This window comes from Acanthaster planci, linkage group LG04, assembly GCF_054643075.1.
Source record: "Acanthaster planci isolate LZ-2023a linkage group LG04, COTS_SCS, whole genome shotgun sequence".
Classification (NCBI taxonomy): Eukaryota; Metazoa; Echinodermata; class Asteroidea; order Valvatida; family Acanthasteridae; genus Acanthaster; species Acanthaster planci.
The window spans coordinates 9,327,194-9,341,601 of NC_141780.1; the positions used below are offsets into that span (position 1 = coordinate 9,327,194).

A 14,408-nucleotide genomic window follows, 5' to 3' on the forward strand; every position below is an offset into this window, starting at 1 on the left:
CAAATTGTGTGTCAGAGATATTACGAGCTGTGGGCATTTTACCGGCCAGTGTTTCAGCGATTGAAGTAAAAAAAAAGTGATTAAATTCATCGGCAATCACTTTTCTTTGTAACATATTTCACCAACGATGTTCAAACAAATTTTGGGTCTTGTTCAATTTTTGTTTAAGAAACCAAGGGATTTCAGATTTTTCCACAGACGTTTAGTATTCTTTTTTTTTATCTTCGATTTTGGTTTCAAAGTAATCTCTTTTGGCCCTTTTAATCAGAGATTGAACTTTATTCCGCAGTGCACAGAAGGTATTGTACGGTGTATCATTTTTGTTCTTTCTAAATGCTGTAAATGCTGTATCCCTTTCTCTGATGAGCCTTATGATTTCCGCATTGATCCAACGATCAGATCGAGCTTTGATTCTAATTTGTTTTAATGGAACCACTGTATAAAGGACGTTTAGCAACAACTAACTGAACTTAGATCAAGCTCGATCTACATCTATGCAATTATAAAATTCAGCCCAATCAATATCTTCAAGTTTGTGATTAAAGTCGTCAACATTTTAGTTTTTAGTACGTCTTATATGTAGTTTCTTTACATGACTTCTACGAGTTATACGTGTACAAAACAAATCATACAATGGTCACTAAAGCCTGTGTTCAGAACTCCTGATTGAGAATTTTAGATCTATCTGAAACAAAGATAAGGTCTAACATAGTGCTGCACTTATCTGTTGATTTGGTAGGTTCATTAATCAATTGAGTGGAGTCAAATGTATCTGCCCATTCCTTTACTGAAGTTGCTAAGGAAGACTGGTTGTTACCGTCCTGTAGATTAACATTGAAATCTCCTAAAAAATAGTATTCCGAGTTGGACAAAGTATCACTGTTGAAAAACAGTTGCTCAAAAAAGTCGCTTTGTCTCGGCAGTCTGTAGCCAATTCAAATAAGGATCGGTTTGGTTCTTGTGAGGGAAATTTCCGTTCAGATTGATTCGATGTGGTCTGCTTCTAGATCTTGTCATCTTTTGAAAGCAAGGTCTTCTCGGATAAAGGCACTGACTCCACCTCTGCATCTATTTCTGTCATGACAGACAGTAGTGTAGCCTGGGAGGCTAATTTCGTTGGTAGTAGGCCCAACTGAGTCACCCAGCCATGTTTCACTTACACCGATTGTAGACGCATTCGTTTTATGTGAAATGATTTTCAGTTCAGGCAATTTCAGAAGGAGGCTCGTAGCATTCACGAGTATTATAGGTGTAGACCTCATTTCCTAAAGTGATTGAAATCGATTCCGTTGTCATTATTAAGGGGGTAGGGTGTTGACCTTGAAGTATTTGTTTCAGATTCCATGTCGTTTTTTTCAGTGGTTAGCACTTCATTTTCAGTTTCAGTTTCACCAGGAAACAGAGGGAGGTTTGTTAGGAGACATCTGTTGCAATACCATTGGGACATCGGTGAGTTTGCCAATTGAAAATATTCTTTGTGCCCAATCGAGGCACATCGCCCGTGGGTCCACTTGTCTGCTAATCAGCAGATTTTATCCCAGGTCCCAAGAACCTGCAACCTCCAATTTGATTAATCTCCCAAACAATTGTACTGACTTTTTTTCTAAAAATACTCGGTCAGGACCGCGGGAAAATTCCCCTAACACAATGGATTGGATTAGTGGGGTAAACATTATGACCTCCAATTACTGCATACTACAGATGGTTCCATTTGGGTTGCATAAGGTTAGAAAATATCCTTGGAACAAGGGGAGCAGAATAAAAAACCAAGATATCCCACAAGGAATATACATTTGTCCATTTCCTGACATGATAATGGCTTGACTGACATGAATGGGGATCGACGATAAGTCCAACTTGAACTCGACTCCCGGGTTGGCCGCTACACGTACACGTACGCGAATACGGGTGTCGGCATTGGAGCGCCCTCTTGTGGTCGTCTGAACGCAATGCGCACTACTTGCGTAACTTTTGACCTTGCCGGCGAGGTGGAAGCGCTGAATAGTAGGTTAGTGGCGGGGGTATTCTGCTAAAATTGAAGGAATTATTAAAATTTGATAATACCACAAGGCCACCACGGCCATAGGGTGGGCCTACTTCCAGTACTTAAGTAGTTGAGTAGGGAACCCGGCGATATGGCGAGTTTCAGTGTTTGTTACCACACATAGTTGTCATTTTCATTTTTTATCATTTTCCCACAAAAGTCATCGTCAGCTGGTCGATGTTTTCTTCATGTTATTCCTCTATCGTCATCATTCTCGCGAACGGAGGTTGTTCCATTTATTACACTCACGTCTTGGCAAACGGGCAACTCCCCATTCAATTTGTAAAGGGATTTTCATGTTTTTCTCCTTTTTGCTGCAACTTGATAAATACCTTTTAGTAGGGGCCTACAGTGTGGGAGATATTCAAAGTGCCTAAATGGTGTAATTTGGGGCATACTGGTATTTGATGTACATGTAGTGGGCCTATAGGTTAAGAAGAGTTTACTCAATAATTCAGATTTTCCCTATAGACTGCAACACTGTTTTTGCCACTTTGAGTTTTGAGAGTGAAATTATGGAATACCAACCGTGAGAATATCCATGGCGTTAAAAAGTACCGTACAATATAGGCCTATGCTTCACTCTGAATTAAAAAAATTATTATGCATGTGTCAATTTAATTTGTTGAAACTTAAGTGAGATTTGATACAGGCAAAAAGGACTAGTTACAACCCTGTCAATGTGACAACTGTGACACGGAGGCAGCCATCTTGATTTCAGCATGTGATCAGGTGATAAGCATGTTCGCGTTTGCCCTCGAAATCTCCAAAGGATGAAGGATGATGTCATTGGTGAAAACATACTTTTTGATGAGAAGAAAATAGGATTTCTCATGGTGCCAAAAATGTGCAGATTCATGCAGATTAAGAAATGTCAAGGAAAGATTGATACTATGAGTTAAAAATCAGGGTTTCGATATGGAAATTGCTTCTTTGGTTCATTTCTTCTAAATCAAGACCTGAGAATTGTTGAGGAGCCAGGTTCTGATAGAAAAACTTCCACATTTTATGTTAGAATTGATGTGGGCTTCACAGAAGGTGGCGCATTTTGGTGCAAAACACTTTTCTTTTTACATTGTAGGCCTACATTTGTAGGTAGTCAACTTTGCATCAACTTTCCAAAACTTTCCTGGTTTCAAATCACTTTAAAAGAAATGCTAGGCTACCTTTTTGTATTGTCTGATAACACATTTTCAGACAAGTGATGCTTTGAATGGTGCAGTATAAGCTTCTTGTAAAAAAAGTTGTTTTCAGACAATTTTTGGAAGAGGATTTTAGGCCAGATTTCTAACTTGCAGTTTCACATGTTCAGATGTTTTGTCGAAAATCAAGGGGGCCCAAAAATCAACAGAAATTTATACAAGTAGGGCAGGATGTTGCTTGATATGTATGATTCCAAGTTGTTTTTTCACACTCAGCAGTCATATAAACTCTTGCGTTCAATGTTTATTGTGTCAAAATGACATGATATGAAAGCTGAACAGATATTAGTATGTTTTCCTAGTTTTGGATCATCCATGCAAGTATACACATACATGGCAAACTCAACTAGATGTACAGGTGCATGATAGATTTATATGTGAGGTAATGGGTTTGCTATGCTGCACGTGTAGGGGATAGTATCGTTGGTACCAGTAACTCGCTGGGCAGCTGGAAAAGTCCAGTTAAAAGCAATTTCATTCCCATGGGTACGATCTGTCGTTTCATGTTGGTTCCAAACATGCCTTACGTGACCTTAACCGTTGGTACTGTATAATTTAAGTACATACCGGTAAGCCCACTCTTTGGGAGATTCAAATTAAGACTGTAGTTGATGTTTTTAAATGTGCAACACAGATTTATGAGTGTTTGCCAATTACAGGTCCAAATTACAAGATTTGATTGAAAGTAATTTTGTAGTATCCCTGCAAGCAGGGTGGACTACTGACCACATTTTTCTGGAATTAGAGGATTCTTTGAGGTGAATAATTTGATCTGGATGTAGGGAAATTACTGTATTGATTTTACTCTCAATTTTTCAATCACAATGTTCAGTTAAAAATCTTTCCTTTATTCACCTTATTCTTTCAACCAAATTAAATATTCCTAGAGTTCAAGAGCAGCAGGTTGTATGTATCTCCTTCACATTTTGGTTTTGTTATTTGTACTATTAGAATTTATACTCAAAACTGCTCTCAGGTTAATCTCAAGTTTGTATGACAGTACACAAAATGTGCAATTACTTTGGCAGAGGTTTAGTTTTGAAATCTATAAAATATGGCCATTTTGTAGGCAGTAAAGATTTATTCTTGCATGACTGTCACCATTTACAGATCATCTCTTAAGTGATAGTAACCTACATGTAGGAGACATTTAAGAAAATGTATGCGAGTTTTACTTCATTCAACAGATACAAATGCAAATGAAACTTGAGCGACAGACACATGGACCCATACCTGTACTAGTATATATTTCAGTCATAACTGCACTGTAGTACAAGCTATGAAGGTGATTTATGTATCAGTGAACTTCACTTGAGTTGCTCTTTCCAGTGATATCAGAGTTACAGTTGTTTGGGCAAGTCTAAAACCCACAGGCCTCCCTACTTCTAGAACTGAAAGGCACTACTCCGTGTGCAGTCAGGTTGTGCCTTGCAGTTCTTGAGGTACTTCTCGGGTATCCCGTTTCAAATCGTTTTGTATACGAACACCAAGGGTATTCAAAGATTGTGACTGGCTAAAGACAGAGGTTCCAATATGGAGGTTAAGAGGTTGGATCAAGGCTTTACATTCAGCTGGATTGAGTTTTGTGTTATTGTTTGTAGCCTGTTCATTCTAGCGCAAGCCTCCCTTTGAAGAGTCTGTTTTCCTAATTTGAGATTACATGTAAGTTGAAGACGAATTCCTTGAAACCAAGTTCATATCTTGACCAAATTTGAATGATAAAGCATTCCGGTTTCACCCTGTTTCAATCAGAAACAAGTGTCATGTGGTTTTATATGTACATATTGTAATGGGTATACGGGACTTGACCTGCACTGGGCCTAACAAATCCATATTAATTAACCCGCCGGGATCAACCTGGAGGAATCGGTGATGCTTGCTGAGCTACCTGTTTCACCCACCGTAGTGATGATGTTGCCACACACTTTTAAGAGGACATGCTTTCACGTCAAAGCCCGGTAGACTTCATGGACGGGAAAAGGGGAAGAGAGGGGAAGGATGCTTGGCGCACAGCGCAAGGGGAAAAGTTGGAATTGGGCTGTTGGAATAATCTGATTCCGTCCTAAAGTCAGATCCTGAACCTTTACTCTGAGGTGGAATCCCTAAGACAGACAAAGACAGACAATTCATAAGGCAGTGGAGAACTGTTTCTGGAATTCTCAATTATGCTTCTGATTTATTTGCATCCAAAATCATCATTCAAGTTCAAGTGATTCTTCTTTGTCAGGAGAGGTGAATTCAGCCTGCATACACCCCTGCGTTTATTCTAAGCCTCAAGATAATTGCTGCAACTACGCTTGTAGCTATTAAGACTGGTAGCCAGTCTACTGTCCGTACACGGCCATATTCATCGGACATCGGTACAGTTATTATAAACCTCAATTCTTCAGGCCTCTTCGTGTCTCTACTTGGCCCATTACTGCTTTTCGTTTGTTTTCCTATCATCATAACCCTTCTTTCTAGTCATCTAGTTCATCGTCTTCCTGCTTTTCTTCCTGGTGCCGGATCGCTTCTTCCCACAGGGCCTGTTCTGGAGGCGAACAGAGCACTTAAATCGTCCACTGAAAAATCATTGGAACAACACAAGTTCCACTTCCTTCCTGTCAAACACACAGAAATGATTCCTGCCAACTTGGGACAAATAAAGAAAAGTGCATTTTTGTCACAATATACAAGAAAAAATAAAGACCCTAATTTAATTTATCAAAAAAGGGCAAGCTGCTGGAAGTCACATTGCTTTTGAAGATTAAAACCATCGAAATGTAAGTGATTATAATTTGTCACCTGATGACATCGTAATTTTGTCATGCCCCGAAAAAATATCTACCTCTGCACTGTCGTTCATATGTGCTAGTATGATGAAGATCCTAACTAGCAAAGGGCCTAAAAGTACAGAAAAACATGTACAAAATGAATGAGTTTTGATTTAGAAGAATAAGTAGAAGCAGAAGAGAAAACAATAAGAACCAAAAGAAAAGGCTTTTCCAAGCAACTGTGAAAAATCCCTCCATAGAGAATGAAGACAAAAGAACAAAAGTTGCATCCTGGTAGGATCACTAATGAGGTAACTTCAGGTCATTTCAATCATTTTTGTTGTCATTGTAACACATCTTTATTGTTGAACTTACAGCTCAGTGCTTTAGATATGTTGGACTACTCTCTTAAAATTAATTTAACCACTTCCTGCCGGGGACTCCGGGATCGGAGACGTATGGTTTGCATGGGTGACCGGGGTCTCCAAACTCAGACAAAGGAAACAGGGCCCTGTAACGAAAGACCGTACTTCGAACAAAAGACCAGGCTGCTGGGCATTACCGACATTTTTCTCTCTCAAAAGTGGTGATAATCCAGCCTTGTTTTGAAACAGTATACCAGGGTTTGGGGCATTGAGAGCGAGCGGATCACCACCGGGGACAAATGCACTCCACCACCGCAGCGATGAGCCACACAGCACCGCTGCATGCTAATCTGGCCCCGATTGAAAAGAGGTCAGCCATATGCAGCAAGGTATGAGGCGGAGCGAACCCCCCCTGCTTTGTGTTGGTCATTGTTTCGCAGGAATCTGGGGAATTCCTTTCAGACATCTTGGAGGGGATGTGTTAAGTAACAATAGTCTGGAATGTGTATAGGGATTGGACATGTGGGGGGGTACCCCTCGGTCTCATTTCTTGCTGGGTGTAAGGTCAGCTGTGCACTGAGCCAGGTTCGTGAATAAAAGACAGTTATACAACACTGCACAATCTGGGCTCTGTTTACGAAGCTGCTGGCCTGGCTAAAATAATAGGGCGTCAATGAAGGTCACCTGTCAACTTAGAGTAGTGCCTAAAGATTACTTGGTGTGGCTATAAATGACTGTTAAATGAAATGATGAATTTTTGAAGGATTTTGAAAACGGAAAAAATGATAGTCATGCCTGCTCAGCATCATCAACATTGAAAAATGCCCCGGCATGAAGTGGTTAAAAAACCAAGATGTTTGATATTTGTCTTAAAATTTAGGCTTGGAAGTCACAAGAATGATGCCCCGAAATTGGGCAAAAATCATGCATCATGCAACTGATAGGGCAAATCATGGGCTCGGGCTCAGTGGGGTTCTTGTTTACTATGTATTCATTACTCATCAGTATTAAAAACAATGCCAGAATCACAAAAGCATACTTTTTTCTGTACTGTTGATTCAAACTGAGGAAAAAAGCCCAAAATGGACTTTGTTGTTTGTAAAAAAAATGACCGCATTCGAGGCAATACTATCACAGCAGAATACAATTGTCCGAAATTTTCTCACCAAGTATGAAAATACCAATGTTGGCCCTAATCACTACCAAACGGAAAATATTCTGAGACCCCTGGCAAGTTGATGTTTTGAAGGGCAAAATTAGTGTAAAAATGTCAATTTTGGAAGTTCTAAAAACACACTTGATACACGGCTGTTCAGAGCATATTAAGGGTGACTTGTAAGCAATAATTTGTCGTCTCAAGCAAAGGCCAGGATGATACTTTTAAAGTGATATAAGTGGATCTGTTAACTATTTGTGTATTTCGGTTAGGTGGACTTTTGAATGTAAGCAAAAAAAAGCCAGTTTTTCAGAGCTTAAGTTGGCCTAAAATGCCAAAAAACACAAAATGAGCTGTTTCCGTGGCAACAGGTTACATATGGATTTGAAAAGTCTTTTTTGTTTACTTGCACCAAGGTCCTTTCATCCTACAATGTATGAAAAAAATTGATCTTTTGACTGTGGACGTATGTCTGATATTTACGTGAAATGACTCCGAAGAAAATGTGGTTTTCCCTTATTTGATAGATTTCATTGAATAAGATAGTTGCTGTGAACATAGATTCAGAAATGGCTTCATTTGGAACAAGGTCTGTTTTTACAGAAATGGCTTCATTTGGAACAAGGTCTGTTTTTACAGAAATGGCTTCATTTGGAACAAGGTCTGTTTTTACAGAAATGGCTTCATTTGGAACAAGGTCTGTTTTTACAGAAATGGCTTCATTTGGAACAAGGTCTGTTTTTACAGAAATGGCTTCATTTGGAACAAGGTCTGTTTTTACAGAAATGGCTTCATTTGGAACAAGGTCTGTTTTTACAGAAATGGCTTCATTTGGAACAAGGTCTGTTTTTACAGAAATGGCTTCATTTGGAACAAGGTCTGTTTTTACAGAAATGGCTTCATTTGGAACAAGGTCTGTTTTTACTAGGTTTGAATGTGAAAATGGCGGCTCTCACTTGTTTTGTTGTATTTTTGTGACTCTTTTTTGGAAATGTTTTGGTATACATGTACATGTATGTACATGTACTTGTGTTTTCTTTCTCCTATGCAAGTGTACAGGTACATCGTGTAGTACTTTTTGGTTTGTCATTGCTTTCCTAGTTCTCATTTTTGGTAAGCATGTTATTTTTTTTGGGGGGGGGCTTTTTTTGCCTCATGATATCCATCTGTTAAGAAGTATGTGTTATTGTGTTTGTAGTTTGAGATTAATATTTTGTTGTTTATGTAGTGGCTTGTCGTTTATTTGTGTTTTTGTCAGTCACGGTGTTTTTTGTAAAAATATACCATTTCAGTTATAGAGAGTCATGGTGATGTTATTGTTCTTAGTTTAGGCAGTGCTTTTTGTATGCTCTTGCTTTATTTGTCCTTTTCTTGTCATCTTTGTGTGGATTGGTAATGAAGATGTAATTTTTGAACAACCGTAAAATGTAAACGTCTGGAATTTTGATTTTACTTGAAATATTGTTTATTATGTTTATTTTCCCAAGCAGTAAAATACACCCAATCATTGATCCTTTAACCAAGAAACTCATGTAATCTGTTCTTATCCTTCTAAGCAGTTTCAATCTAAAATGATGATGAGCAAAATTTCAAAAAGGATAATCAAGTAAATTTAAAACTTGTAGACTATTTGTAAAACAAATGGTTATGAGTCAACTCGGGCCCAAACCAACTCAGACCCATGCCAATTTGGACCCAATACCAACTCAGATCCGCGACGAACTCGGACCCAATACCAACTCGGACCCATAACTGACTCGGACCCTTAGCCGACTCAGACCCCCACGCTAAACCAACTCGGACCCAACCTGAGGAACATTTAGTTTCTGCGAGATTAATTATTGTAAGTTTAGGCAAGTCTAACGACATTTATGAAGTTTTTTAAATGACATTTTTTGTCTCTATTTTATGCAATCTTTCATTATTTTATTCAAACTTCACAAAATCACATTTCATTTGTCCTATTTCATTACTCCATTCCCCATAATTATGTGTATACTGTGTTCGTTGCTATATTTTATTACCATCGATAAAAAGTTTTGTTCTGAATTATTTTATTGTTATTCATGTGTGGGTTGTTTATGTTTTTCATGCCTATTTCATTGTTCTGATAAATAGCTATTAATTTAATCAATTTTGCTATTTTATCTAATTTCCTACAAAATGAAATGGAACAATATTTTATGCCCAAACGGAAATAATTTTCTAAAAACTTGTTCATAGTTCGGTGATGTGTCCCTGCTGGTGTTTTTCTGTTGCGTGTTAATTGGATTAAGACTTATTAGGCTTTTTTTCACTCTGATCTCACCAGTGGTGATCAGCACCCACTGTAACCCTGCCACAGTCAAGGGATGCCGAATGAACCTGTTGTGAGTCAGTGCTGCATGTTGGATTAAGTCCCTGTGAGTTGGCACATGCAGCACCATGAATGAGTTTGAATGATTGACGGATCCTGTAGCTTTTTTAGAAACTCAGACATTAACTCTATCAACAAATGTCGGAAGTGAGTAAAATAACATTTAAGTAAGCTGGAAATAATGGGGTTACACCTTATTATTCGCTAACAATTTCATTGTCACGAGATTTAGTCCTAAATTCTGTAGCAGTTGCATCTTCACTTTGGCACAAAATCAGCGGATGTTTACCATGTGCACGTTTCATTTGCACAAATCTCAGAAAATCGCCAATTAAGGTGTAAAAATGTCTTAAAAGTTATTAAATTGTGATAAATTATCATCACTTACACTGCAGCTTTTTAGTGGAAGGGCCCAATACGTAAACCCTGGATTTTTAGAAACGGGAATAATTGGAGTTTCGTGAAAGTTTTAAAAGATTATCTAGTGTACTGCTTAAAAGAATTGTTAATTGGGCAGAAATTATCTTACTTACAAACCAGAACATCAGTAGAAGCAAGACTATTTTGGGATCCATGCCGAAAGCCTCACTGCTGGGGCTGTCAGGCTTTGCATGTCTCCTTTATTATCCAGAGCATTCTCACAGAGTTGCTGACAGTCTAGGGCTGGGTAGGTCCGAATTGACTCGGGGTGGGTCTGAGTTGGAGTGGATCTAAGTTGGTTATTGGTCCCAGTTTGTATTGAGTCCAAGTTGGTCATTGGTCTGAGTTGGTATTGGATCCAAGTTGGTTGTGGGTCCGAATTGGTATTGGGTCCAAGTTGGTTCAGGTCCGAGTTGACCTGATCTCAAATAAACAAGGGCCATTTACGTGTACATGTATGTATATTTTGCACATTTCTGAGATACAGACATTTGTGGTTCATTTTCTTTAAAATATTGTCCTACTGACCCTTCTCTGATAACTTTTTGCTCGTTTACAGACAAAAAAAGAATTTCGACCCTGAAAGTCTTCAGATGACTCTATGAAAAACACCTGATTTTTCTACATGTACATTTTGTACATAATTATAAATGTTCTTTGTCTGAGTGTTAACTGTTCATTAAAATCATTCTGTGGATATTTCAGAATGGCTAAATTTCCAATTTGAAGTACATGTACATGTAATTGTGTAAGCATACATGGCTCTTAACTTATTTGTATACGAGTAGGTGAGATAATGAGGATACATGCAGTCTTTTATATGAAGTGGCCTCAAGTGATAATTAACTGTTCCTTTAACTACAATACATACTGCAGATCGAGAAGTGAGAAGTGAAATTGTTTGCAATGGAAGAGGATCCTGACGGCTCTTGCATTCTCAGTGAGGATGATATGGATCAGCCTCCGTTGAAAAGATCAAAAACTAACAGTGAAAGACCTGAATGTGAATACTCTGGTGATGGAGATTCCCCTGGAAGTGATTCTGAATCTGAAGAATGGCAAGATGTTGAAGGTTTGTTTCATAGCAATTGCAGGTATAATTGTGGAGGCGCATAAAATGTACAGCAGTCTAGTGAAATTTCCTTTACGTGAAAAGCACCTGAAATAGAAATAACCTTCATGTACTTACGTGTATGCATGTACGCATTATACATATATGATTAAGTTTTAGAGTAACACCTTAACCGTTGAAACCTGACTTTAGTCCCTTTTTTCTAGATTTCAATGTTTTCCATTGTTCACAAAACAGACCAATCAAATCTGAAAGCACTAGTTTTGGAGCACTTCATAGTGACCTTCACAAATCCAAAATGTTCCAATTAAAAATATAATTTGTCACTCCCAATACTGTAAAAGGTGGAAAATGAGCTGGCTAAGTAGTTCTTTTAAAAGTAGTTTAGGATCTTCTATTGTAATCACATACAGGTAACAGGTGATATCAGTGCTACATATGTAGAAGCTCTGCATAATCACTGGTTGATTTGTAATATTTGAACTTGGCATATGCTTGAAAGTACTGATGTGTTAGAGCAAGCTTTTCCATTTTTCTCGCCAATCAGCTTTAAAAAAAGGTAGGACTTTTTACAAACGTATCAAGCACATACACAAGTACACACCCTAAAACGTCAATTAGGCTGTATGGTTTGCACCAGAAGTTCATATTACTTATTAATTTTCAATAAAAAGGTATAAACTAATCCGATTAAACACCATTACAGTGATGGCACCGCACTCAACATGCACAGTCTTCTGTGAGCTTGATGCATACCTGCCTTTTGCAAATCATGGCTCTTTATTGGTCAGAGGCATGTACCGCACGTGTGTACCACCTGTCTATGAGTGTTGTGCCACAGCAGTAATGGCTTCTAATTCTGGTTGTTAAATTACACAACAGTTTCTTCATGATATTCTTAGTCCGTTCAGGTAACTGGAAACACTGCTGTTTTGTTTTGCTGCCATGTTAGTGAAGATTCTGCAGCAAAATCTTTTGCTCAATGTGTCCATGGAAAATTGCATCCTCTTATTAGATTTTCAAAAGAAAATGATCATAAGCGTGCAGTGTATCAAAGACCACTTGGCGATTAGTGAATTTTGCTAATTAATTAATCACACACGAACTAATCGTGATTAATCGATTAATCACGAGTAGTGGCAAAAATTCTGAGACGTGGTGTCAACACGTGAATATGGTACTTTCTAGGCTTGGGCGGTATTGCCTTTTTCGATACCGCGGTATTCGTTGCAGAAGGCAATGACGTCATCAAAAAGCAGCGGTGATGCTGAGATTCACTGGCAAACCACAAACAACACCAGGGGCCAGCATAAAGGGTTTTTAACATCACAAAAACCCCTTAACTTAATAACTATTATAATTTATCTGTCCATTTGATGTCAAATAAAAATAACTTATGTGAATGAATTTTTTAAAAAAGGGACGGTGTTTTTAATACCGATTTGTTGCTCCGCGATTCCTATATCTGTGTGGTCACTCGTATATGTTTTATTCCTCCATGCTCGTACAGTACCAAAATCTGCACATGTGCTGCAGTCATGTTGGTACTTGCTGAGACAGTGCGTTATTGTAATGATTACGTGCAGGTCACCAGTGGCTGTTCCTCTTAGCTGCGCCCTAACACTGCGCGTGTGCAATGGTAAGGTGGCTTTCAGAAAACTCTGCGACGCGGCAGTCAACTCTTTATTACGAAATCGGTTGTAAGGAAATTCCGATTACAACAAGCACAACTATGTGGTCCCGTTGAAAACGTGCAATTTCTATGGGGAGAAAATATGTTACAGCGAAATAGCACTGTAAGAAATTCCTGGTACAACGAAAGGTTTTCGGGACTCCGTTGCCTGTAAAACCATTCTTGATGTCCCATTCATACGGCGTTTGCGAATCGCGATGGTGAAAACATGTGCGCGGTTGCACCACACTGGTTCCCGCAGGGCCCAACCGTTGCCAGTGAAGGCATGATGGAAATGCGGCAAGCAGTCAATGTACAGGTTCTGCCAAAAAAGGGTTGTACCTTCCACTACATCGAATGCTGCTCTATAGTTGCAAGTCAAAAAAACACTGCTGTCACAAATTTTTCTGCAGGTTCATTCACAAAAATTGATCTCATGTCTATGTTTGTGTTTTCTGTGTTCGTGAATTCAATTTGAAGTTGCACTGCTTGTACTCAAGCAAGCGTGCTACCACAAAATTTCCAGTCGTGCAACACAAGGCTTATCGCACGCACGCTTACAATGCAATATACAGACATCGGTTGCCAGATTCCTGTCGTCATGACACGCATAGTGCACGATTAAAAATCCATGATATTTTACATTCATTACAGAAACCCCAAAACAAAAATTTCCATCCCATTTCCGATAAAATATGCCCCAAATGAGTTCGCATGACCATTCTCGTATGTCAAAGAGTCCAACTAATCGCCCAACACTGAACTATTCATACTGCTGCAAAGAGATCTGGCGTGCCCGCCAATGAGACTGTGCGTTTTCATGACATACATTTGGCAAGACACAGCTATCCAATCACAGTACTCGTTCATGACATTATGCTTCCTCAGCGACCATCTCGCGCGCGGGCGGCTGCGCCGCAGTGGGCGAGTGATCTCGGACTACCAATAAATCGTGTCATGCAGCTTGTGTCAAAAATCAAAAGAGAGGCGAAAATTTAACAAAAAAATGTCTCTCCGTGACACAGTTTGTGTTGGAAAGACTATTTACATGGATGGGGGCTTTAGTTGATGAGCCTTCACACTCTTGCAGGTACATCCAGGCCTACATGTGCATGCAGGTTAGTTATTGTTGGCTTCATCATCATCCTTGGCAATTGAAAGTCTTTTAAAAATCCCTGGATCAATGCTTTCACATGTATTTGCTTTTTTAAATTTCACATGCACATTAAACATGTTTTCCTATGACAGTGAAGTTTATTATTCTAAACACATCACAAGGTATTTGATTAATCATAACCGAGAGATCTTTTTGAGCAACCACGTTGTCCTTTTTATATTCCGGAAAAACTGAAATACAAGCAGTGACAA

General features: G+C 38.8%; 1 protein-coding gene across 10 annotated transcripts in view; it reads left to right on the forward strand.

The window, feature by feature from the left end:
- Positions 1-1,940: 1,940 nt before the first annotated feature.
- The window catches only part of LOC110985000 (DNA repair protein complementing XP-C cells-like), a 196,105-nt gene continuing 183,637 nt past the window's right edge, over positions 1,941-14,408 (forward strand). For 9 of the 10 annotated variants that reach the window (XR_015425063.1, XR_015425062.1, XM_087136113.1 and 6 more), the window contains exons 1-2: positions 1,941-2,008; positions 11,173-11,368. Coding sequence is in view for 8 of the 10 variants with exons in the window: in XM_087136113.1 (XP_086992239.1) it covers positions 11,203-11,368 (166 nt within the window). In the remaining 2 variants the exon portion in view is untranslated. Of the gene's footprint in view, positions 2,009-9,653; positions 9,923-11,172; positions 11,369-14,408 lie in introns of those variants that run through there. The other variant, XM_087136114.1, reaches the window with a different exon arrangement.